General features: G+C 58.4%; 2 protein-coding genes and 3 non-coding genes across 5 annotated transcripts; 4 read left to right on the forward strand and 1 right to left on the reverse strand.

Annotated features, from left to right (window-relative positions):
- The first annotated feature begins 1,696 nt into the window (after positions 1-1,696).
- NOP56 (NOP56 ribonucleoprotein) lies at positions 1,697-8,118 on the forward strand. The gene is made up of 12 exons (XM_053254583.1): positions 1,697-1,851; positions 2,093-2,182; positions 3,014-3,128; positions 3,258-3,419; positions 3,622-3,820; positions 4,123-4,310; positions 5,062-5,213; positions 5,684-5,784; positions 6,070-6,218; positions 6,488-6,609; positions 6,825-6,956; positions 7,538-8,118. Exons 1-12 carry the CDS (start codon positions 1,849-1,851, stop codon positions 7,709-7,711), a joined length of 1,587 nt encoding a protein of 528 aa, XP_053110558.1. The 5' UTR covers positions 1,697-1,848; the 3' UTR covers positions 7,712-8,118.
- On the forward strand, positions 3,899-4,037 carry LOC128328608 (small nucleolar RNA SNORA51). Its single transcript, XR_008309331.1, has one exon. It is a non-coding gene; the product is annotated as a small nucleolar RNA SNORA51 (small nucleolar RNA).
- Positions 6,300-6,372, forward strand: LOC128328600 (small nucleolar RNA SNORD56). Its single transcript, XR_008309325.1, has one exon. It is a non-coding gene; the product is annotated as a small nucleolar RNA SNORD56 (small nucleolar RNA).
- Positions 6,677-6,751, forward strand: LOC128328599 (small nucleolar RNA SNORD57). The gene has a single exon (XR_008309324.1). It is a non-coding gene; the product is annotated as a small nucleolar RNA SNORD57 (small nucleolar RNA).
- Positions 8,119-13,123: 5,005 nt separating the features above from the next.
- On the reverse strand, positions 13,124-21,010 carry IDH3B (isocitrate dehydrogenase (NAD(+)) 3 non-catalytic subunit beta). Its single transcript, XM_053254603.1, has 12 exons — positions 20,595-21,010; positions 20,346-20,423; positions 19,598-19,696; positions 18,956-19,076; positions 18,708-18,768; positions 18,221-18,353; positions 17,802-17,935; positions 17,101-17,203; positions 15,627-15,773; positions 15,355-15,449; positions 15,105-15,165; positions 13,124-14,192 (listed from the first exon to the last, which is right to left on the reverse strand). The coding sequence occupies exons 1-12, from the start codon at positions 20,622-20,624 to the stop codon at positions 14,103-14,105; spliced, it is 1,152 nt and encodes a 383-aa protein (XP_053110578.1). The 5' UTR covers positions 20,625-21,010; the 3' UTR covers positions 13,124-14,102.
- Positions 21,011-22,839: the final 1,829 nt, after the last annotated feature.

Here is a 22,839-nt window from a genome sequence, read left to right on the forward strand (position 1 = left end):
CACCAGACCGGCTCTCCTCTCCTAATAAAGAGGCTCTCGAGGCCCACTTGAGAAGATCTGCTGCAGGATCCAGCAGACGGCTCCACAATCTTGGGGCAAACACAAAGCGCTCTCCGCCATCACTACTACTTCTACAGCACTTGCGAGAAGTTGTCCCAATGAGAGGGAAGATTTGATAGGAGGTCGGGGCGGGGGGGGCACCTACCCAAGCAACCCCCGCCTGCGCCACGAAGGCCACAGGATACCGGCACCACGAATCTGGACCCGAAGCAAACTGGCAGCCAGCGAAGCTCACAGGAGCGCAGGGAAGCCGCGGATGAAGGGACGCAACCTGGAAGCTCCTCGATGCTCTTCCCAGACTGAGCGGCAGCTCCATCCCCTGCGGGGCGGGGGAGTCTCTTGCAGTGCTCACACTTCCAGTCTCCTATTCATAGGCAACCAGGGCGGACCCTGCTTAGCTCAGGGGACCAGCCAGGCTTGCTCTCCGATCCGGCGCTCCCTCTGCTCAGAAACCAGAGCAGCCTTGCCTCTGCAAGGAGGCTGCCATGGCCGCCGCTCCCGCCGGAGGCTAGGCAAGATTTGAACCGGCCCTTTCCCTAACGAGCCCGGCTGTTCGTCAGGTATTGCAGGGAGCAGGAGGAGGCGCCACAGGAAGAGCGCCAGGCAAGGCAGGCTCGTCCCGGACTCCGGCCCGAGGAGCCTCCGTCAGCTGCCTGCAGTGCACTCTATTACTACTGCTACTACTGATGTGAATTCAGTTTGTCCCTGGGTCCGCCTTAAGCCAATCAAACAGACACAGTGGGAATCAATTAGAGGCTTGGTTTAATGCTCTGCAGAAGCAGGTAGACAATGGGGCTCACGCTCCACATTGAATACAAATTGGTTATAGGTGCATCTTACATTTATACAGACAATCTGAATGATGCTGACATAGTATACGTGGCAGTAAAATGGTGGACTTAGTATCTAGTACGCATGCAAATGATTCATTGTTCATCTGGTGATCACTCCTTATTTGGTTACATCCTGTTTTATTAACTGTCAGCAAAGAATGGTGAGAACCAAGTTTCTTTAGATACAATTTAGTAGAGAGAGATAATCATGTGAGGCCGTGTCCTTGAGCTGGCCTGAGCTGGGCTGGGGTTGCTTTAAGTTAGAATTAGGTTTTCTAAGCAAACTTGGAGATGCTTTGGTATTCTATGTAAAATGGAGTTACTTTGGTTTACTCAAACACATCACTACTACTACTACTGTGCTCCCTCTAGGAGGGATTCCCAGATGTGGTGGACTACAGCTCCCATAATCCCCAGCCAAAGGCCATTGCAGCTGGGGATGCTGGGAGTTGCAGTCCACAATCTCCGGGTGGGAATCTCCGTCAAGAGGGAATTCCAAATGAAAACGGAAAATTGGATCCCTCCAATAAGAGACGCAGCGCGACGCGCTCCCGACTCAGCCCCGCCCAGCAGCCGCCCCGCCCCCTATCCCGACAGGCCCTGCGCCCAGCAGCTCCCAGAATTCAAGGCGCAGAAGACACGCGCTCCCCACGAGGGCGGTTGCCGCCGGATGAGGGGCGGCGGGCCTTCCGGGAGAGAAGCGGCGCTCCATTGGCGGAGAGGCGGGAGGCGGCCTATCCCCTTCGTTGTTTCCCATTGGTTGAGGTGTGGCCTCGCGGGACAGAGCGGAAGAGGCGGGCTCAGCTCCCGTGCTCCCATTGGCTAGACTCCGCTCCACTTCCGCTGAGCGGGGCAGGGAGGCGCTGCGTGCTTGGCCTGCGCGGGCCCGGAGCGGACGGGGCAGCGGGAAAGCCAGAAGGAGAGCCGGGAGGCGCCGGTGGTGCCGCCGCCCATCATGGTGAGAGCAAGGGAGGGTGCCTGGTTGCCTGGGTTCCTCTCGCTCACCGCCAGTAAGAGCCGCGGAGCCGGCAGGCTGTTCATTCGTCGGGTAGAGCTGTGCAGCTCTACTGCCTGATGAATGGTTGGCGGCGGGGTGGGGGAGAGAAGAGCAACGGGAGCTCCTCGGGGAGCAGAGGCCGCCGCTCCCGGGCTGGGGGTGGAGCTGCTGACTCCCGCTTCTCTTTCCCGCCCACGCGCAGGTCCTCCTTCACGTCCTCTTCGAGCACGCGGCGGGCTACGCGCTCTTCGCTCTCCAGCAGGTCGAGGAGGTCGGGCTGCTCCTGCCGCAGGTGAGGGCGGGAGGGAGGGCGGGAGGGGGCCGGCCAGTCTCCCTGCCTCCCTGAGTCGGCGCACGTGGCGGGGGGCCAGCTAGGCCAGGGCCACGTGGCGGGGGGGGCGGTTGCTGGTAGGCACTACAAGGAGCTTCCTGGCGTTCACTAGGAATCGGGGTGGAGCCGGGTGGTCCCTCGGAGGGCGCAGGGCTGGGTGGCAGCAGGACTCCCCTTCAAAGGTGGCACTCCTCCCCCCCAAAAAAAACTGGGTACCCAGCAACACTCACAGCACTAAGGAGTTCAGTCGTCTCTTCTCCATCCATAGCAAAGAAGTTTGGTCGCCTCTGTCTCAGCACCATGCAAACTGGTCAGGGTGCATGCATGCCTCTCCTTTAGTATGCAGTTAGTTTACCACTGGGGAGTTCAGTAGCTGCTCTCATCACTAGGATGAGGGAGGTGATTGAACAACTTAGTACTGCACAGATGGGTACCTTTTTTTTTTAAAGAATGTGAGCCCTTTGGGGACAGGGAGCCATCTTCTTTGTTTGTTATTTCTCTGTGTAAACCGCCCTGAGCCATTTTTTGAAGGGTGGTATAGAAATCAAATAATAAAAATAATAATAATTATTATTATTATTATTATTCTGAGTGGGAAGGGAGATGCCAGGGAGCAGCTACTGCCTGGGACTGCATGTGTGTTTGGGTCAGGCTGTGAGGCTGGGGGCAATTGCCCCAGTTGCCCTGTGCAAAGGATGGGCCTGGGTGGGGGCCTGAAGGTTGATCTCTGCTCAGAGCAACAGGAGGCTGTTTGCTGCAAGCAGGACCCTCACCGTGTCAGTTGCCTTGCAGGTGGAGGAGAGTGTCCTGAATCTTGGCAAGTTCCTTACCTTTGTCAAGCTGGTGGCCTTTTCTCCGTTCAAGTCTGCCCAGACTGCGCTGGAGAACATCAATGCTGTCTCAGAAGGTGAGCAGAGCCCATGCTCTCTTCCTCTCAGGCCTTCGGTGGTGGCAGCAGCAGAGACTGCTCTGCTGCTGTTTATTCCTTGTGCAGGGCCTCTGAGCCCCATTGATTTTTCTCTCTCGCTTGGCTCAGGAATCCTCCACGAGGATCTTCGACTGCTCCTTGAAACCAACTTGCCAGCTAAGAAGAAGAAAGTTCTCTTGGGGGTCAGTGATGCCAAGATTGGGGCTGCTATCCAGGAAGAGTTGGGCTACCAGTGCCAGACAGGTGGAGTTGTTGCTGAAATTACCCGAGGTAAAGCTGCAAGAATTGTACTTGGTGTAGGGAGAATGCTGGCGGTTTTCCTACATTTAGTCTTGGCAAGATCTCCAGAGAGCTGCTTCCTGCCGAGACTGGACCTTGGCTTGGGTGGGGCTGGAGAGGCTCTGCTGTTTCAGGCTGCTGGGAACCAGGGGAATAGGAAGACCACCTTTTGCTTTCCACTCTTGTTCTCCAGGTATCCGGTTGCACTTTCACAGTTTGATCAAGGGCTTGACAGCCCATTCGGCCTCCAAGGCCCAGCTGGGACTGGGGCATAGCTATTCCCGGGCCAAAGTGAAGTTCAATGTGAACAGAGTGGATAACATGATCATCCAGTCGATTAGTCTCTTGGATCAGCTAGACAAAGATATCAATACTTTCTCTATGCGAGTCCGGTAAGCAAATCTGTGCATGCACTTCAGGTTGCCTGGAGGTGTTCTCCAGCTTATCCTGCTGCAAGAGAGGCTCCCTCTCATCTCCCCATGCTTACCACAGGTAGCTTGGCCACAAACGCTGCCTGTATAGAAGTGGGAGGTACAGAATTGGCATCCCTGCATACACCTCAGCCAGGCTGCTTCTCACCTGAGCTGTATTGTTAGCAAGGGCACAGAGATTTCTTCCGAAAGCGGGGGCGCAAAGCAGCCCACGGGTATGGCCTGGTTCCCTTTGCCCCCTAACGGCTGTTTCTTCCTTGCAGAGAGTGGTATGGGTATCACTTCCCAGAACTGATCAAGGTTGTGAGTGACAACTACAGCTACTGCCGCCTGGCCAAGCTAATTGGAAACCGGAAGGAACTGAGTGAGGAGAGCCTGGCAGGATTGGAAGAGATTGTGATGGACAGTGCTAAAGCTCAGGCTATCCTGGAGGCCTCCCGCTCATCCATGGGTCAGTGGCAAAGGGGGAGGGCTCTTAACTGGCAAGAGCCGAGGAAGAGGTTATGTGCTGGGCTAGCTTTCCCTGCTGAAAAGCTGGTGAAGCTTCTGTTCAGCTGGTGGCTTCTTGGGTCAAAAGAAACGGCAGAGGGTAGTGGTAGAGGGGCAGTTCTGGCCACCAGAGATGGAGCCTAGGAGCTAAGCCTCCATCCCTTAAGGCAGCGGGTAGGCAATCTTGACTCCCAGATACTGTTGAACGTCAACTTCCGTCATCGCCAGCAACAATAATCCCAAGGGGGATGGGAGTTGTAGTTCAACATCTGGAAAGCCCAGCTTGTCTCCCATATCGTACAGCAGGCAGTATTCACATATACCTGCCCATCCAAATGTAAACCAGGGCAGGCCTTGCTTAGCAAAGCAAACAACCCATGCTCACTACCACAAGAGATAGGATGAGCAAAGATATTGGAGCCCTTGTTGACCAGTGGATGGGCTGTAGGGTAACGTGCGCTGGAGAGTAAAGTGCAGATGAGATTGTCACACAACTTGGGAATCAGGAATAACACAGCTGTGTCTTTTGGAGAGCTGCTGGTCTTTAGTGGCCTCCTCTAGAACTTGGCACAGCGGACTTGGCTGCCCACATCTGCGTGCGGCACTTTGTCGTTCTCGGACTGCAGCTAGTTCAGGCCCCCTTGGTCACAGAGAAGCCTCCAGTGGTCTGCTCCCCCTTCTTCCCCATCCCCAATCTTCCTGCTTTGCTGCAGGGATGGACATTTCTCCCATCGACCTCATCAACATCGAGAGCTTCTCGAGCCGTGTCATCTCGCTCTCAGAGTACCGCAAAGGCCTGCAGGAGTATCTCCGCTCCAAGATGAGCCAGGTGGCTCCCAGCCTCTCCGCCCTGATTGGAGAAGTGGTGAGGATGTGGGAGCGGGGAGAGTAGGGTGGCGTCATTGTGGGGGACCCCGGAAGTTGTCCTCCCTGGCCACAGAGATGGTTCACCTTGTGCCTCTCAGTCCACTGAGTCCTCACCGCTGGTCTGGGTCAAGGAGGGGAGGTGCTGGTGCTGATGGACTCAGGGCTCCAGCTCCTCCCCGTCCTGTGCCTTGGAGGCAACGCGGCAGCTAGGCTGCCCAGGCCCTCGTTTTCAGACTCCCTGAGGCTCACTTGGTGGGGCGCACTGGGGTTGAGGAAGCGCTGCTATGCCCTGTTGTCGGACCCAGAGTGGGTGAGCCTTTTATGTGGGGCACCACCAGGAATTGAACGGTGCCCCACAGTTTGTTGCTCTTGAGATGCATAGTCCATGGCAGGAGCCATGCTGTGTGGCTGGCTAGCCGGTCTGCCTGTCCTCTTAACGCTCCGCTCCTCTCTGTGCTCTGCCTGCAGGTGGGCGCCCGCCTAATCTCACATGCCGGCAGCCTCACGAGCCTGGCCAAGTACCCAGCCTCAACGGTGCAGATCCTGGGTGCAGAGAAGGCCCTCTTCAGGTACAGCTGCAGTGTGGCTGCAATGATGGCGGACCCTGGGCTGCTGCTGGGCTGGACGTGCTGCTGGCCAGGTGCTTTGTGTTCACACGTGTGACAGATCATTGGCCCCCAGCGTCTGAGCAGCCACCTGGGCATCCGTTCCCTTTTCCCTTGGGCTGGCAGGTTAGCTTTTGGGGATGCAAGCGGGAGGGTTGGAGCTGCGATGGGCAGGGGGGAGGCTGGCAGGGCTCTGCCCGTGGGCCACACGGCATCACGTGAGCAACTCCTGCTTCTCCCGCATTGCAGGGCTTTGAAGACTCGAGGCAACACCCCCAAGTACGGCCTGATCTTTCATTCCACTTTTATTGGACGGGCAGCTGCCAAGAACAAGGGGCGCATCTCGCGCTATCTGGCCAACAAGTGCACGATTGCGTCCCGCATTGACTGCTTCTCAGGTGAGGCCTTGGCTAGGGCGGGCGGGTGGGCGTCTCCTTCCCTGCCCCGCCAAGGGTGAGGGCAGCTTTCACCCGGTGACTTTGCCATGATGGTTCTATTTTTCGTCAACAGCATCTCACGTAGTGAATGGTGACTCGTATCAGATCTGAGCAAAGTCTTCCGTGTCAGTGGGGGGCAGGACTAAAGCGAGAGGGAGGCCTGTGGGACTCCTCCCTCTCTTGGCAGTGGGGCACAGAGGGGCTTCCCTGATCTCTGTTCCTTTCTGCAGAGGTCCCAACCAGCGTCTTTGGAGACAAGTTAAGGGAGCAGGTAGAGGAACGCCTGGCCTTCTATGAGACTGGGGAGCCCCCCCGCAAGAACCTGGACGTCATGAAGGAGGCTGTGGTGGAGGCGAGTGCGGGGAGCCTCTGAGTTGCCCCCTGGCTGGTGCTGGGGGTGGGGGTGGGGTGGCGGCTGTTGGATGTGATGAGAACTCTGGAGCCTGACCCATCCCCACCTGTGGAGGCCAAAGCTGATTTAATGAGCCTGATCCAATGTGTGGCCAGAGGAGTCTGGGCAGCTGGGAGCAGGACTGGGCCTGACCAGGGACTCTTTCCCCTTGACAGGCAACTGAGGTGACTGCTGAAATAAAAAGGAAGCTGGAGAAGAAAGAGAAGAAGAAACGGAAGCGAGAGAAGCAGCGCCAGCAAGCGTTGGCGGAAGAGATGGAGAACTCTGTGCTGGAGACCACAGCAGAGGTGAGCATGTGGAGCTGCCTTCTGCCGCGTCAGGCCTTGGTCTCTCTAGCTCCGTGTCGTCTGCATGGGTGGCGGCAGCTCTCCAGGGTTTCAGGCAGGGCAGGGTCTCTCCCAGTCCGACCTGGAGATGCTGCCGCTGCCACCACCACCAGGAATTGAACCTGGGGCCCTCGGCAAAGCAGGGTTGCACCCCTGAGTGAGCCACAGCTTCTTCCCTGAAGTGATGCAAGTTTGGGGCCCAGGGTGGGTGTGGAGTCGCAGTGGATCTTGATGGGTGGGGTAACTGGCTAGCAATTGGGCAGCCTTTTGAAGCCCGTTGTGCAGACCACCTTCTGAGGAGCGTGATGGGTGGTTTTCCGCTTCTAATAGTTGCATTACACATAATTGACAGTCATAACCTCATATATAATGTAGTCTTTTTCTATGGTGGAGAGATGCAGGTACTCCATGTTACTTGAAAAGGCAAAATAGCCAAATAGCTTAGAAGGGCACATGCTTTGTGGCTCAGACTGCAGGACGGACGTGTGTGCTGTCTGAGACATTCCCGTGTGGCCGTCTTCAGCCTTTGTCTGTCTTATCAGGAAAACGAAACTGAACCTGAACCCAAGAAGAAGAAGAAGAGAAAGCACCAGGAGGTGGAGGAAGAAGAGGCCACGCCCAAGAAGAAGAAGAAACAGCAGCAAGCTGAAGTGGAGACCCCCCAGCCAGAGGGGAGGAAGAAGAAGAAGAAAGTCAAAATGGAGGATGGTGACTAGTAGGGGTCAGAATCCTGTCCATCAGGGCCAGCCTGAGACTGCAGGGCATGTGTCTTTGCTTTCTTATTGGCTTCTTGGGCCATGGCTCTGCATTTGCAGATCAACTGAATGTAGCCCAGGTTGGACCTCCAGTGTGCAAAAAGGGAGGCTTTTGCACATGGGCAGAGCTCTTTGAGAGCAGGAGTGCACCGTCCACAGCGAAGGCTCTCTCCACGTCACGCGTGCTGCAGGGGAGGCAGCCTGCTTGCCAGACAGACGTGGGCCATGAGGCTGTGGCCCTGCCAGCCAGCCGGGACTGGTAGTGGTTGCTTTTCTGGTAGATGGCGCAGGTGCAGGGCTTGTGGACCCCCCCCCCATTTCATGTACTTAAGCTGCCGTGAACAATAAAATGTCCTGTCTTTAGCAAATCTCTTGGGCCAATCTTGGCAGGGAGGGGAGGGAGGAAGGGCTGCTTTATCAGGAGGCGATAAAAACAAGCTGCATTTCTCTCGCTGTGTTCTGAGTATTGAATAAAAGGGAGCTTGGAGTGAGTGATGGGTTCTGGGGCCACAGAGGAGAGCTTTTGCTTCCTTCTGCCTCTTAAGTGCTATGCAATGGAAGCTCTGGTGAAGTGCATGAGGCTCAGTCTTTCTACAGGCCTACAGCAAGCCAGTGAAGTTGTTCACCTAGCCTCTTGACGCTGTTCAGAACCTGCTGCAGTTTCCAGGCAGCCCAGTGTGGGTGAAACTTCTTAATCTAATAGATGTACATGTTCAAGTGGCAAGATGCCAGAAAATCGGCTCTCTGGGACTGTGGGGGGATGGATCTTGGGGAACCTTTTCCAATGCCACAGCGTTCTGCCTTCCCCTCTCTGGACCAGCCCTCTCCTTGGAGAGCTAAACTGAGCGTGCCCCCTGGATCACCCTGAGCTACTTAGAGGAGAGAAACATTTGAAACACTGCCAGAAGCGGGAGGCAGATGAGAAGAGGCCCAGGAGAGTGGAAGAGCACAGAGGAGCTTGAGCCTTTATTTTTGCAACATGCAGCTGGGACCCTGTATAGCCCCAGATCACAATTAATTAAATTAGGAAGCAAAAGCAGAAGGCTGGCACCCTCTGTCAGGCTCTAGTCAGCTGTCAGGGCTGAGATCACAGCACGTGTGAAGTCATGGGATGTGGAGTAGCCTCCTAAGTCTGGTGTCCGCACCTGGGAAGAGAAGATGACAGCAAGTTGTTGTTATTTTTACATTTATATCCCACTCTTCCTCCAAGAAGCCCAGAGCGGTGTACTACATATTTGAGTTTCTCCTCACAACAACCCTGTGAAGTAGGTTAGGCGGAGAGAGAAGTGACTGGCCCAGAGTCACCCAGCTAGTATCATGGCTGAAGGGGGATTTGAACTCTGGTCTCCCTGGTCCTAGTCCAGCACTCTAACCACAAAGTTACCTTCCAGGAGTCCTGGGACTAGGATGAATACACCTCTTTGGTCTACTAGTAGTCCCCTTTTAACATTTACGTTTGTCAAAAAAGGGAGCCCTTTACTTTCCTCTAGAATTCAAACACAGTTCTGTATGGAGACTCCACATAGTTTCAGAAAAGGGGAGGACCTGCCCCTCCCTTCTGAGTCATTCGCTTTGATTCACCAATTTACATTTTGTTGTAAATATGTTGTCACATTGAGAAAAGGATTGCCTCATTTCACATATGCTTTGCCTGTAGTGCCGGCTAAGTACATGCTCTTAACAGCAGAATGCTGGAAGGGATCCTGGAGACCTTCCTCCAACCTGCCTGCTCAGTGCAAGAACAGGACTCTGCTTGCAAGGGGTTCACAAGGTAGGGTACACAGGAGGAGAACCAGGGATTATTCTACACACCCGTGCTGAGGGGCTTGCCCTACTCCAAGTAAGGGGCCTAGGCTGTACCAGCGCTTCATGGCTGGAGGGATTCGGAGAAGAGAAAGTTCATGACGGGATCTGGGAGGGAAGTTCAGCCAGCCATTCTAAGAGCATGTGACTGAAGTTACAGCCCTCCCACAGAAATTAAAAGGACACACTAGGCACTGCCTAACATCCTTCTAATGTCAATGAGGCTACTTTGAGCATCTTTCCTCAACATGGCAGTCACAGGCTAGTTTTAAATTGACCACAAAGGACAATCACTTCTAGCTGAGGAGAGCTGATCTTGTGGTAGCAAGCATGACTTGCCCCCTTAGCTAAGCAGGGTCCACCCTGGTTGCATATAAATGGGAGATGAAGTGTGACCTCGTGATGGAGCCACTCTGGGAAGAGCATCTAGGTTCCAAGTTCCCTTCCTGGAAGCATCTCCAAGATAGGGCTGAGAGAGACTCCTGCCTGCAACCTTGGAGGAGCTGTTGCCAGTCAGTGTAGACAATACTGAGATAGGTGGACCAATGGTCTGACTTGGTATATGGCCGCTTCCTATGTTCCTAGTTCTTGCATCAGAAGCTAAGGTAACTGCATATGTAGGATGGCCCATCATCTCTGTAAATGAATCTGACTTCAAAAAGAGGGCCAAGCTCAGCAGCAAAGAGGCACACAGAGAAGAGCCAGCCAGCCTTGGGCTCCAAGCAACAGGGCTCTCTCTGTGCAGCCCCAACCCTGCTCCTCCAAGAGAAGCACCAGCCAAGCTTCAGCTGGGGTGGGAAGGGAGCTTGTCCCAGCCCCAGGGGCCTTCCCCACCAAAGAGCCCAGTCCCTCGGCAGCAGTGTTTGTACGCCTGAAAGCCAGCAGGAGCAGTTACTCCCATCCAAGTCCATCAGGAGAGTGATTCGACTTACATGATGCTGAGTGCAAGAGCAGTGGGGTTGTTTGGCCTCCAGCTCCTCTGAGGGAGAGGCAGGCAGGCAGGCAGGCAAGCAGGGCCCCTCCTGACCCTCCAAAGCAGCTTGGAGGGGCCCCTTCTGCTGGGCCCTTCCTCCAGGCTCAGTGAGGTGAGAGGTTCTCCTGAGGGAGAGGTCACTTTTTATGCAGCCCGTTAGAAGGCGGGGGCCGAGCCTGCTCCCCCCTCCCCCTGTCTCAGGAGGTCAACTCCTTCTAGGGTTTTAATCGGTGAATTTCAGTGCTTTTCAACAGCATCATGAGCATTGTGAGGCACTCTGCCCAAGAAGGCACACACATTATATATATGTATGTATGTTATTATTATTACATTTCTATCCCGCTCTTCCTCCAAGGATCCCAGAGCGGTGTACTCCATACTTGAGTTTCTCTTTCACAACAACCCTGTGAAGTAGGTGAGGCTGAGAGAGAAGTGACTGGCCCAGAGTCACCCAGCTAGTCTCATGGCTGAATGGGGGATATGAACTCGGGTTTCCCCGGTCCTAGTCCAGCACTCTCACCACTACACTACGCAGGTTATAGACCTACATTCATGCTTGAGAAATGGCCAGAGGGCAGACTAGGCTTCTGGCCAAGCGGGTGAAAAGCAGAGCGTGGTCTCGAGTGTGCTCACCCTGGAGAAGCAGCAGGATTGGGGCACAAAGGAGCGCTGAGCCAAGAGCATCAGCATCAGCCTTGCTCGCTCTAGGGGAGAAGGCGGCTTGAGGCACCCAAGCAGAAAGGGCATGAGCAGCGAGGAAGAGCTGCACCCAGCCACCACCTCCTAGATGGCATTCGAAGATGCAAGATGGGATGAGGTCATCCTGGGACAGAGAAGCAAGAACAAAATCCAGACTGTAGAGAGGGAGGCAGGGAAGGAGGAGCTTCCCCACTAGAACCAGACCTTCTGCTACGGAGGGGAGGGAAGCAGGGAGACCCTTTGCCAAGCCAGAAGCAGGAAGCTGTGACCGCTCAGTTGGATCTCTGGAAGCGGCAAAGGCTCAGGGAGACCAGAGGCAGAAGGGAAACCATGGGCAAGTACTGAGGAAGAACTCCAAAGAATGGAGCGGGAGAGAAGAGCGGGCTTGCCAGAACTTGACACCAAGCCCTGCCTGGGAGCTGGGATGCAGGGCCAGGGCCAGGGCCAGGCTGAGCAGCAGAACACCCAAGACTTTTGGGTTTGGGGGGCACCATGGCATCCAGGGCCCAATTCAGAATGCTGAGGGGCTCAGATATACGAGAACTCCTAAGAACAGCCCTGCTGGATCAGGCCCAAGAATCAGGCCATCTAGTCCAGCATCCTGCTGTACACAGTGGCCCACCAGATGCCACTGGAAGCCTACAGGCTAGAGTTGAGGACATGCCCTCTCTCCTGCTGTTGCTCCCCTGCAGCTGGTATTCAGAAGCATCATGCCTGAGGCTGGAAGTGGCCCACAGCCACCAGACTAGTAGTCACTGATAGACCTGTCCTCTGTAAATCTGTCTAAGCCCCTTTATAGCCCTCTAGATGGCCAACTATCTAAGCTAGTGGGCCATCAAGCACATCCTGTGGCGGAGAATTCCATAAGTTAATTATTTATTTATCAAGTTTTTATACTGCCTGATACGTATATCTCTAGGTGGTGTACAAATTTTAATATTAAAAAATCACAGAATAAAACACATATCACAATAAAAACAATATAAATCAAATTATTAAAATTAATTCTAATTAATTCAGGAGAATATTCCTGAAAACAGAGATGCTCTTATTTCAGCAGAGAGCATATTCCAAAGCCCTGGGGCAGCCACAGAGAAAGCCTGGTCCCGAGTCACCATCAGATGAGCTGGTGGCAACTGTAACCAGACCTCTCCAGAGGATCGTAGAAGGTGGCAGGACTCATGATAAAGGAGGAGCTCTCTTAAATAGCTTGGACCCAATCCATTATGTGCTGTGTGAAAAAGTTGGTCCTAAGGTTCCTGGCTATCAGCTGCATGGGACGAGCCCTGGTTCTAGTGTTACGAGACGGGGAGAAAGGTTTCTCTCACCACTTTCTCCGAGCATGCATGGTTTTATAGACCTCTATTACATCACCCCTCTGTCTTTCTTCTAAACTAAAAAGCCCCAGATGCTGTAACCTTGCCTGGTAAGGAAAGTGCTCTAGGCCGCTGATCATCTTGCTTGCCCTCTTCCGCACCTTTCCCAGTTCTACAGTGTCCTAAGATAGTGACTAGAACTGCATAAAGTACTCCAAATGTGATCACACCAGAGATTTTTTTTTATAAGGCCGTTATAATAGCATTTTTATTTTCAACCCCCTCCCTAATGATTGCTAGCGTGGAATTGGCCTCTTTCACAGCTGCCACGCACTCATGGACCATGGCCACCAGCCCAAGACCCTACTGAGGCTCCACGGCCACCTTGCTCATGCAGTCCTGGGCAAGCCACTGCAAATACAACTGACACCGAAAGCTCAGGATCTGAAACATTATGGGGGCTGCCTGCTTCTGGAGTCAAGAATATATTATCCCAAGGGGAGCATTTTGATCTAGGAGGCGGAAGAATCTCCGTTGCAGTGTAGCACCGAGATGTTTCCAGGAACCAGAGAGGGAGCCCAGTCGTTGCAGAACACGTTTATTCACAATTTGTACGAAGCACGAGGAGTACATACGGTTCCCTGCCCCGTTCCAGGCCCCCTACAGCAAGCAGCCGGCAGCCTCTACTGCTTGGATCCAACATGATTCAAATTCCAGGAAGAGTCCCAGACATGCACCCCACCTCACAGCCAGACTCCTACAAGGAGACGTGGCCTGCATTTCCACAGGCCAGCTTCTGCTTGCCAAAGGGCGTTCCTGGCATTGGTTCTGGGCCTTTGCTCCGACGACGGGTGAGGATGACAGAGGCTGCTTCTCTCTACTAATCAGCTTAGAACAGTGACCCTGCCCAGCAGACACCCCCATCTAAATAGTAAATGCCACCTCTCTCCCTTACAGAAGGGAGCAAGGAAGCTCCCCCCCCCCCGCCCAAGCATCCTGCTCACAGAGGGAGGGCAGACCCCTCCCCCCAGAAGGGCACAAAACTGCCTGCAGAGCTCAGCTCTGCAAAAAATAAAAATAAATTACTGCCACAAGATCTGTGCAGCAACACCCCCACCCTAACTGGGGCCCGAGGGCAGCACCAACCAGCCTCTGCTTCATGGGCAAGATGGCGCATGTAACACCTTGCCCCCCCCCCGAAAACAGCTGCAGAAGAGGGGAGGAGATGGACAGGCAGGGCCAGGAGCGGGCCCAGCCACTGAGGCCCGTCTGGAGGCTTGGGGTGGGGGGACCGAGGGCTGCAGGTGACCTGCAGAGGGAAGCTGGCCGGCAAGCCTGGGGAGGCGCCCACAGTGGCCCTTCTCCGGCTCCAAGTGCTGGCATCTCTCACCACGAAGCACCAAAGCGCCCCCAGGCCAAGAGTGCCCAGGCCACACAGCCCCCCGGGGGGGGGAGGGAGGGGCTGGCCAGCCATGGGCTGCAGAGTCCACCCTCACAAGCAGCCAAGGAGGGTCCATGGAGCGTGTGCGGCAGGCGTGGGGGCCTGGAGGGGACTGCAGCCTTAGACCCCATAGTGGGGGTGCAGGTGCTCAATCACAGACTTGACGAAGTCAGAGGTCGTGGAGTAGCCACCCATGTCCTGGGTCCGGACCTACAAGCCAACACAGGGGAGGGGGCAAAACACAAAAAGGAGAAACATCCCGGTGAGCCAGGGATAAAAGGAACAGAAAAAGAGGGGAGGGGAGGGGAGGGAGCCCCAGCTAAGCAGCTGTGCCCAGGCAGGCAGGCAGGCAGGCAGGTGCACACCCCTCAGCAGAAACCAACGCGACAGGCCACACTACAGCACCCCCAAAGGTGCCCGCAGGAGAAGGAGAGAGGCGGCGGCAGCAGCAGCGACTAGTTCTGCACAAGCTCCCTGCTCTGGTTCCCACCCGGGGATCTGCAGGACCTCTGCCTGGTGCGTAAAGGCCCGTCTCCCACCCCCTGGGCTGCAGCGCTGGGTACAGAAGGGCTGGTCTTCCCTCCTCACCCTGCCCAGCCAAGCCGTGTCCACCTTGCTTATGTTTTTTATCATGGATCTTGATGTGCAGTGCATGATGTGCAATGTAACTTGGCATCTGGGTTCGCTATTGCACCTCCTTTCTCTGGCCTGGGACCATCATGAGAGCTACCATCTTGCCAAGACTGGCCCAAGCCCATGAAGACCTGGAGCTACGCAAGTCTAAGACCCCCCTCCAAGCGACAGGGTCTCCCTCCCTTGGCAAAGGAAGGGGGCCAGAGCTCAGGCAGGCACCTCCCACTCATTCTCAAGCTCTGCCCATCTACACTGGGGATACAGCAGAAGGTCCTGGGTTCAATCCCTGCCATCTCCAGTTAAGAGAAGCAGCAGCAGCAGCTCTGCAGCAGGGATGAGGAAGCCGCCTGTGGACCCAACGCCTGCCTGGTAGAGGACAAGGCCCCCAACTGCAGCCGGAAGCCTTTATAACCCTCAGAAACCTCTTTCTAAACAGAACCAGCCGAGAGCAGAGAGAGAGAGAGAGAGGTGAGACGGACAGATACTCACTTTGCCAACTTTGATCACCTTCTTGACAGCATCAGAGATCATGGTGGAGTGATATTCCAAGCTGGGCGGGGGAATGAGGAGAGGCTCGTTACAAGCAGGCAGGGGACCCCTTTTCTTCCTTGACACCCCTGCAAGGGAGGCCAAGCCGAGGCCTTTTTCAAGGCCACCCAGCGAGCTGCTTCATGGGTCTGGGCCATCTCCCACTCCTACGTAAGCCCAACCCAGCCCCTCCTGGAGAAGGGGAACTTACTTGAGGTGTCGCAGCATGTTGGCAGACGAGAGCAACATGGCAGTGGGGTTGGCAATATTCCTCCCCACGGCTTGGGCAAAGGGGTGACGGGCACCCTGGAAAGGGGGCAGGGGGGAGGGAGAGAGAGAGAGAGACTGAGCAATGTCCTGGCACTTAGATTGCCCTGCAACCCTGGGGGCAGAGGAGGAGAAGGAAAGCTGACAGATGGATGGCGAAGGGGGGGGGGGAGAAAGCAGCGTCAGGAAGGAGCCAGGCCCCTCCCACTCCCTCACCATCTCAAACACAGCATACTCGGCGCTGTAGCTCTCTCCGGGGACCACGCCAGCCCCACCCACCAGGCCAGCTGCCAAGTTGTCAATGATGTTGCCATATAAGTTGGGCATCACCAGGACATCAAACTGGTAGGGGTTCTGCACCAGCTGGAGAAGAAAGGAAGGAAGGAAACACAAACTCACATGTGTGAAGCAGCCAGTCCAAAGATGCTGTCCCATTCTGGGCCATGGACCAGAGGATGTGGTGCTTCAAGGGAAGTGAGTTGGGCATGTGCCCACGCCCCACGGCCAGCGTTCCCTGCAGCAGGGATTCCCAGAGGGGGCTGGCCACAACTCTCCTCCTCCCTCGGTGCAGTGGCCTTTGGCTAGGGATGATGGGAGTTGGAAAGGCCACTGCACCGAGGGAGGAGGAGAGTTGTGGCCAGCCACCTCTGGGAATCCCTGCTGCAGGAATCCCTGCTGCCCTGGTGGCTGTCTGCACATGCCCAACTCACTTCCCTTGAAGCACAGCGAGAGACGCCGGTGGAGCCCGGAGGACAGAGGCTGCCTCGTCCAGGCGGCCTGACAACTTGGAAGGGAGCCTTGGGCAATGCTGCCTGCCAGCCCCGATCAGCCACGGGGTCCCAACACGCAGTTTGTGGGGCCTGCAAAGAGGCTCTGGTCACTGGCTGACCCGGCTGAGGCGGCCAAGTGGCAACAGAAGCCAGGTTATTCGGCCCTTCTTGGAGTCAAGATCCAAAGAGCACCTAAACTCACTGTGGCAAGCCGGAGCCAGCAGGAGGAACCCAATGACGGCTGGCACGGAAAGTGCCCGAGGAGGACCCCCTGCCCCCACCCCCCACCTAAGCAGCACTGAAGGATGCATGGAAAACCTCCCGCCCCTCGAGACCGTACTTGGAGGGAGGGAGGTGGGGGCCGGTGGGGGCCGGCAGGCTGCGCTGCGGCCTGGAAGGTGCTGGGTTCAGAGCTCATCTCCTGGGCCTGATGGAGCAACAGAGCCCAGAGACGCTCTGGAACCAGCACAGCTGACACCCGTCTGGCAACTGGACAGTGAGGCTAGACCGGGGGGGGGGAGGGGGGTCCTCGCACTGGGAGCCCCTTCCCTCTCCCCTTCCTAGAGCAGGAAATCCAAGCCCCCGCTGAGCTCCCTGCGAGTCCAAGTCCCGCTTCCAAGAAGCCGGCCATCATCCCAAGCGTGGCTGCCTGTTTCCAAGAGACAGGAAGGCTCCCGAGCCAGGCCCCCCCCCGCCCCCAACAATGAACCTCAGTCCTGGGCAGGGGCCAGAGCCAGCGCCTTGGAGCAGCTCCCGCTGGCCCAGGAGCAAGCCGCCCCCCCCCCGCCACGCAGCCCTCGCCCTGCCTGCCCCCACAGCTGCCCTGCTAGGCCTTGACCCTCTTGGCTTCCGGAGCTGACCCCAAGCAGGCCCTGGCAGTGGCAGGGGGGCGCACACCCAGAGCCCAGCCACCCACCCACCTGCATGCAGCAGTTGTCTATGATCATGGTGTCAAACTTGATCTTGGGGTACAGCTCAGCCACCTCTTCGCAGCAGCGCAGGAAGAGGCCATCCCCCAGTTTCCTGAGAGAGAGAGAGAGAGAGAGAGAGAGAGAGAGAGAGAGGGGGAGGACCGTGACCAGAGGCTGGAGGGGGAGACGGAGGTGAGCGGGGTGGGTGGCCGTTTGCCGGGGGTGGCTCCAGGGCTAGCATCGCACGCTGTGGGGCAATCTCTGACTCCTTAACACCAAGCAAGTGGCCAGAAGTAGCGTGGGCCCTCCCAGCCCAAGAGGGTCGCCGCCAAAATCCGATGGACAAGGCAGGGCGGAGGAAGAGATCGCGATGGAACTCAAGAGCGGCACGATGTGGACATTCATCCCCCTCAAGACACACTTCTTCTCGGGCCCTACGGGCTGGGGGCGGCTGCACCTGGAGGGCCCTGGCTTCTCCCAGCCACCGCCAAGCCAAGCCTCCTTGCCAACGGTGCTCTCCAGCCCCCTCTCTGAGCACCAGATGCCTAAGCGAGCCGCGCGGGATCCCAACCAGTCCAAGGCCCAGAGGGAGGGCAGGGGGAGGGCGGCAGCTGCTGGATGAGGAGGGGGAGAGCGGGAAGCCCGCAAGACATGGCCGGGCTGGGGGGCCCCACTGCCCGCCCCCGCCCCCCTCCCCTCCCCTCACTCACATGATGTTGGCTTTGTGCACCGCGGTGACCTTGGAGCGCCCCTTCTTGGTGGCGTAGTCAAAGGCAAACTTGGCTATGCGCTGCGACTTTGCTCGGGTGATGATCTTCAGGCACTCGATGACGCCCTTCGCACTCTGGACACCGGAGGAAGCACAAGCCACACCCCCTTGAGCCCGCTGGGCTCTGCCCCCAGAATCCCTCCCGCCACGGCGGCATTTTCACCGCAGAAGCCAAGCAGGCTGCCCGTCCCCTCCGGGGGTCCCTCTGGACACTCCTCCTGCCCCACCCCCAAACCAGATGCAGGACCCCCCCCGCCCCATTCCGCTCTTCGGGGCTCCCCCCGAAGGCTCTGCTCATGAGGGGGCCGTTCTCCCACGTGGGCGCCCAGCAAGCCGCTCCGGAGCGGAAGGAGCGCCCACCTCGTGCTCCAGGGAGCTGTACTCTCCCTCCGTCTGCTCCCGGATGATCACCAGGTCCAGGTTGTTGTGCCGCGTCTTGTAGCCGGGCAGGCTGCTCACATGGACCACGTTGGCAAAGAGGTCCAGCTTGCGCCTGCAAGAGGGAGCCCAGCTCAGGCCTCCCCCCACAACCGAGGCTGCCAATATGGCTGCGCAGGCCACCAGGAGGGGGCCACCAGGAGGGAGCCCCCAGGAGCCCCCCCCTTCCTCCCACTCCGCCTCCTTGACTGCCTCCCACTCAGGGCTCACCCGCCCCCCCCGTCACTCCCAGCCCCCTCCTCTCATCCAGGCCTGTGTCTCCTGCCAACTCCCAGATTGTGGCCAGAAGAGAGGAGGACGGGAGCCAGAGCGCCTGGCCCTGCAGCCCCGGCACATCCACGCTCTCAGTTGGCCCCCGGAGCGGCTGCTCTGGGCGTGCCAAGGGCGGATGGGCGCCACCCAGACGTACCTGAGCCGCATGTCGTAGGAAGCCAGCTCTCCTTTGTACTCCATGGGGGTGTGGATCTTTCCTGCAAGGACAAGAGAGCCCCCCGCCCCCCGCAGGGATGAGGAGAGCCCAGGGAGGACCAGCCAGCCCTTCCCTGCCATCCGAAAAGCCGCCTCCTGGCAGGACAGAAGCCCAACGCCAGGCCTCCAGGGCCCCCCAGAGACCTTGAGGAGGAGCCCCCCCCGGCCCCCTTCCCCTCAGCCCCCTACCTATGAGGGCCACTTTGCTCTTTTTCATGGAGTGGAGGACCTCGTCCAGCTTCTCCTCCGAAGCCATGTTCTGCACCTCACTCAGATGGTGCTCTTCAAACTGCACAGGGACCCCCGCAGCCTGCAGAACGACGCCAGGAGAGGGACACTCCAGGGAGGGGCTCCCTGCCCGCCTGCCCACCCCTCCCACTGGGCCAGATGACCGAGAGCAGCCTGCCAGGCTCACCACTCCCTGTCCGGGGGGTGGGGGGGGGCTCCCTCCCTTGCGCTCCAAAGCCCGGCCTGACAAGAGGCCCAAGCCAGAACTTGTCCAGAAGGGCCTACAAATGATGCCCAGCTCAGCGGCACAAAGACGGAGGCTCTGGCAGGCACCAGGGAATGCAGACACAGTGGAAAGGCGGCCTGGAGCAATCCCCCCCCCCCGGATGCGTTTCCACACAAGCCCCACACAAGCCCCACAGCCCTTCTAGGTCTCCTGCCACAGGTGATGTGCATTCGCTCCTCCGGCCGGACCGGGCATGTTTTATCCACCCAGCCTTCCTCGCTTGCACCCCCCTCCCTCTGGCAACACATGGGGGCCTCCAGGAGCCCAGCCCTCCAGGGGAGGGGCTCCCACGAGCCCCCCAGAAGCTCCCCTCTCACCTTGAACACTTCCTTGACCGAGTGCATGAGCTCCGGGCCCACGCCATCCCCTGGCAACATGGTGACCTGGAAGACCCCCTCGGACTTGGGGCTCTCCACCTGCAAAGGGACGCGGCGGCGGCGTCGTCGTCATCCCAGCCCCTCCAACACAGGCGGGGGAAGGCAGTGCAGCAGGGCCCCCTGTTGGGGAGCCGGAGGAGGAGACCCCCAGGGGGCTTTCCCAGGGCCCAAGGGAGGTCTGCTGCGCCTCTCCGGGGGGCTTTGCTGCTGCTGCTGCTGCTGAGGCCCTCCTGCCAGCTCTGCTCAGGACAGCCCCTGGCCGGCACACCAGCAGGCGTCTGCTGGGACACCCTAACCCTTCCGGGGCAACCCTCCGTCCTCGCATGGGGTGTGTGGGGTGCGCGCGTGCATTTGTCTGGAGCACATGTATACAGGCCCTTCAACGCCCCACCACACCCGACAAAGGGGGCACGACTGCAGGGCGCATTCTGGGCACGGGGGGGGAGGGAGACGAGAAGGAGAGCAGCAACAGCAGGGACCACCGACCCCCCCCCCCGCCCTTCCCAGCTTCTCGCAGAGGCAGCGTCTGTCGCAGAGGCAGCGTCTGCCCCCCCCCGCCCCGCTTGCCGGCCCCTCCTGCAGGCTGCCTGGGCGGCTCTCCGTCCGGGCGCTGGCCGGGGGTGGGCGAGCGGGGCATCCCTGCGCGCCCCCCGCCCGCCAGCAACCGGGGCGCGCGCTTGGGGCTTACCTGGGCGCGCCCCTGCAGAGCCGCCGCCGAGGGGGCGACGAGGCTTCTCCATCCCGCGCAGCCGGGGCGAAGGAGGCCCTGCGGGGAGAGCGGCAGCGGAGCGGGCGGGGGTCAGTGGCGGGGGCGCCCTTGTGCCGCCTGCGCCCCCCGCCCCTCGCCCCCGCCAGGGAGAGCTGCGGGAGCGGAGGAGCGCCTCAGGCCGGCGGAACTCCCCGCCCCTGCACAGGCCCACCACCAGTGCCCGCTCACCAGTGCCCGGACGCCGCTGAGCGCCGCCATCTTGCAGCCCCACAATGCCCCGCGGCGGCTCAGGGAGGACAGCCGGCGCGAGCCACCTTCCCTGGGGGCGGGGCCTCGTGCTCGGGGCGGGGCGGCCGCCGGCTGCGACTGGCCCTGGGAGCGAGTGGCGCCGCGCCGGGGCGCCCTGAGTCGCCTTCTGTCTCTAGCTAGGAGAGCAGCCGCCAGTGAGTGCAGCGGGCACCCCAAGCGCCTCCCAGTCCCCCCGGCCTCGCTCCGGCCTCCACTGCTAAGAAGCAGCTGCCTGAAGGAAGGAAGGAAGGCAGGCAGGCAGGCGCCTCCTCCCAGCCCGGCCGCCGCGATGCTGCTGCGCGGTCCAAGTGCCTCCTCTGGCCCACCTGGCGGTGGCAGCAGCAGCCGCCGCCGCCTGCCCGCCCTCCCTCCCTGGGGGCGCCCTCAGTCGGAGCCCGGCCTCCCCCTCCCCGCTTGCAGGCAGGGCTTGAGGGGGCGCAGCTGTAGCCAGAGGCGCACCCAGGGCGGGAATGTGGTGGGAGCGGGGCCTCAAGGGGGCCTGTCTGTGGAGCCCCCCCCCCGCCGGGCGACCACACCCCTCGGACAGAGCAAGGAGGCGGGGGGGGGGGCAGGCGCGGAGCCAGCCAGATGGCAGCCTGCCTCCAGCCCGGCCTGGCAGCCCCTCCAGGGACGTCCTGTTGCGGGGGGGGTGTCATGCGCAGGGGGCCTGCCCGGCTCGGGCTCTGGGAGAGCCCCGAGCAAGCCCCCCCCCCACCTGCTCAGGCTGCCCTTGCTGCCCGACAGCCGTTGGCCCCCCCTTCTCTCCCTCCAGCGAGGAAATCGACGTTGTTGTCGCCTGAAGGGAGTTTGCTCCGGAGCCGGAACCAGCCTCCCGCTATGGACTCCGATGGCAGCCCTTTCCGTTGGCGGCCCGGGTTCTTTGAACCCGTTTGCACAAAGGTGGCACCGCCCCTCCCCTCCGCTGTGGAGGCCCCGAACTTCGGCCCCAAAGTCCTGGCCTAAGAGTGCCTCTGGTTGTAGCTAGGGAAGGGGGGGCCTGAGTTAACCCCTCTCCTCGGCAGCCCCCAGCAGTGAGGGAGATGATGAAGAAACGGGGGGGGGAGCTGGGGGCCCGGGCCCTTTGGACCCCTCCGCTCCATTATAGCCACGCCCCTGGCTGGAATTCATCGCCAAGTGAAGAGCACTCTGAGGACTTCTGTGTCAAGAACAGAGGCATACCGTGTGGGTCCCTGTGAGCCAGGAGTTGGGCATGTTGTGGCCCGGGAGAGGTGGGAGCCCCTTGGCAGGGCCTGTTGCAGGGTGAAGCTCGACCTTACGGGGTGTGTTTGTGTTTGTGGGCCGCCAAGGAGGCACTGCTGCCTCTACCTCCTGGAGAGCCTCCCTTTGCTCCTCTCTCTGCCACCCTCCTGCAGGCTGGCCATTCGTCAGGTAGAGCTGCACAGTTAACCGCACAGCTCTACTGACAAATGGCCAGCCTGCAGGCAGCACGTCTCTATTTAACCCTGGAAGCGGCTGGTCCTAATGACTTGGGGGTGCCGAAGGAGGCCGTTCGGATGCCTCCCCTCTCTCCCGATCCCCACCACATCCACCTGGGCAGTGGCCTCCTCTTGAGGAGGTGTACAAGGACTCCGCAGAATACCTCGATCCCATTTCTGCTACAGTCATGCGGACCTTTCTTTTCTATTTTAAAAGAGATTGTAGGCCCCTGGGATGCAGAGAACTGTCCTCAAATATTTTTTTTGGCAAAGCATCTTTTATGAGGATGGGGGAATAATAATGACAATAAATAATGTACTTATATATTTATATTCCACATTATCAAAGCTATCTAGCGTCTGCTTACAAATCAACAGAATTGAAAGATGGTACATATTAAAACAAAACCACAAACCGTAACGGCCAAACAAGCAGACGAAAACATTCAACACTCTCAAACAACAACAGATAAAAGTACTCAGCCCTAAGGGCAACAGTGGATAAAATAACTAGGCACCTGAGATTACAGGTTCTTGGCAAGTCAAGAGCCAGTAATGGTTAGAGTGTTGGACTTGGAGCGGGGAGACCCGAGTTCAAATCCTCGTTCAGCCATGAAACTCACTGGGTGACTCTGGGCCAGTCACATTTCTCTCAGCCTAACCTACCTCACAGGGTTGTTGTGAGGATTAGCTCCTTGGAGGGCTCCTTGGAGGAAGGGTGGGGTATACATTTAAGGGAGAGGGAGAGA

This window comes from Hemicordylus capensis, chromosome 5 (assembly GCF_027244095.1).
Source record: "Hemicordylus capensis ecotype Gifberg chromosome 5, rHemCap1.1.pri, whole genome shotgun sequence".
Classification (NCBI taxonomy): Eukaryota; Metazoa; Chordata; class Lepidosauria; order Squamata; family Cordylidae; genus Hemicordylus; species Hemicordylus capensis.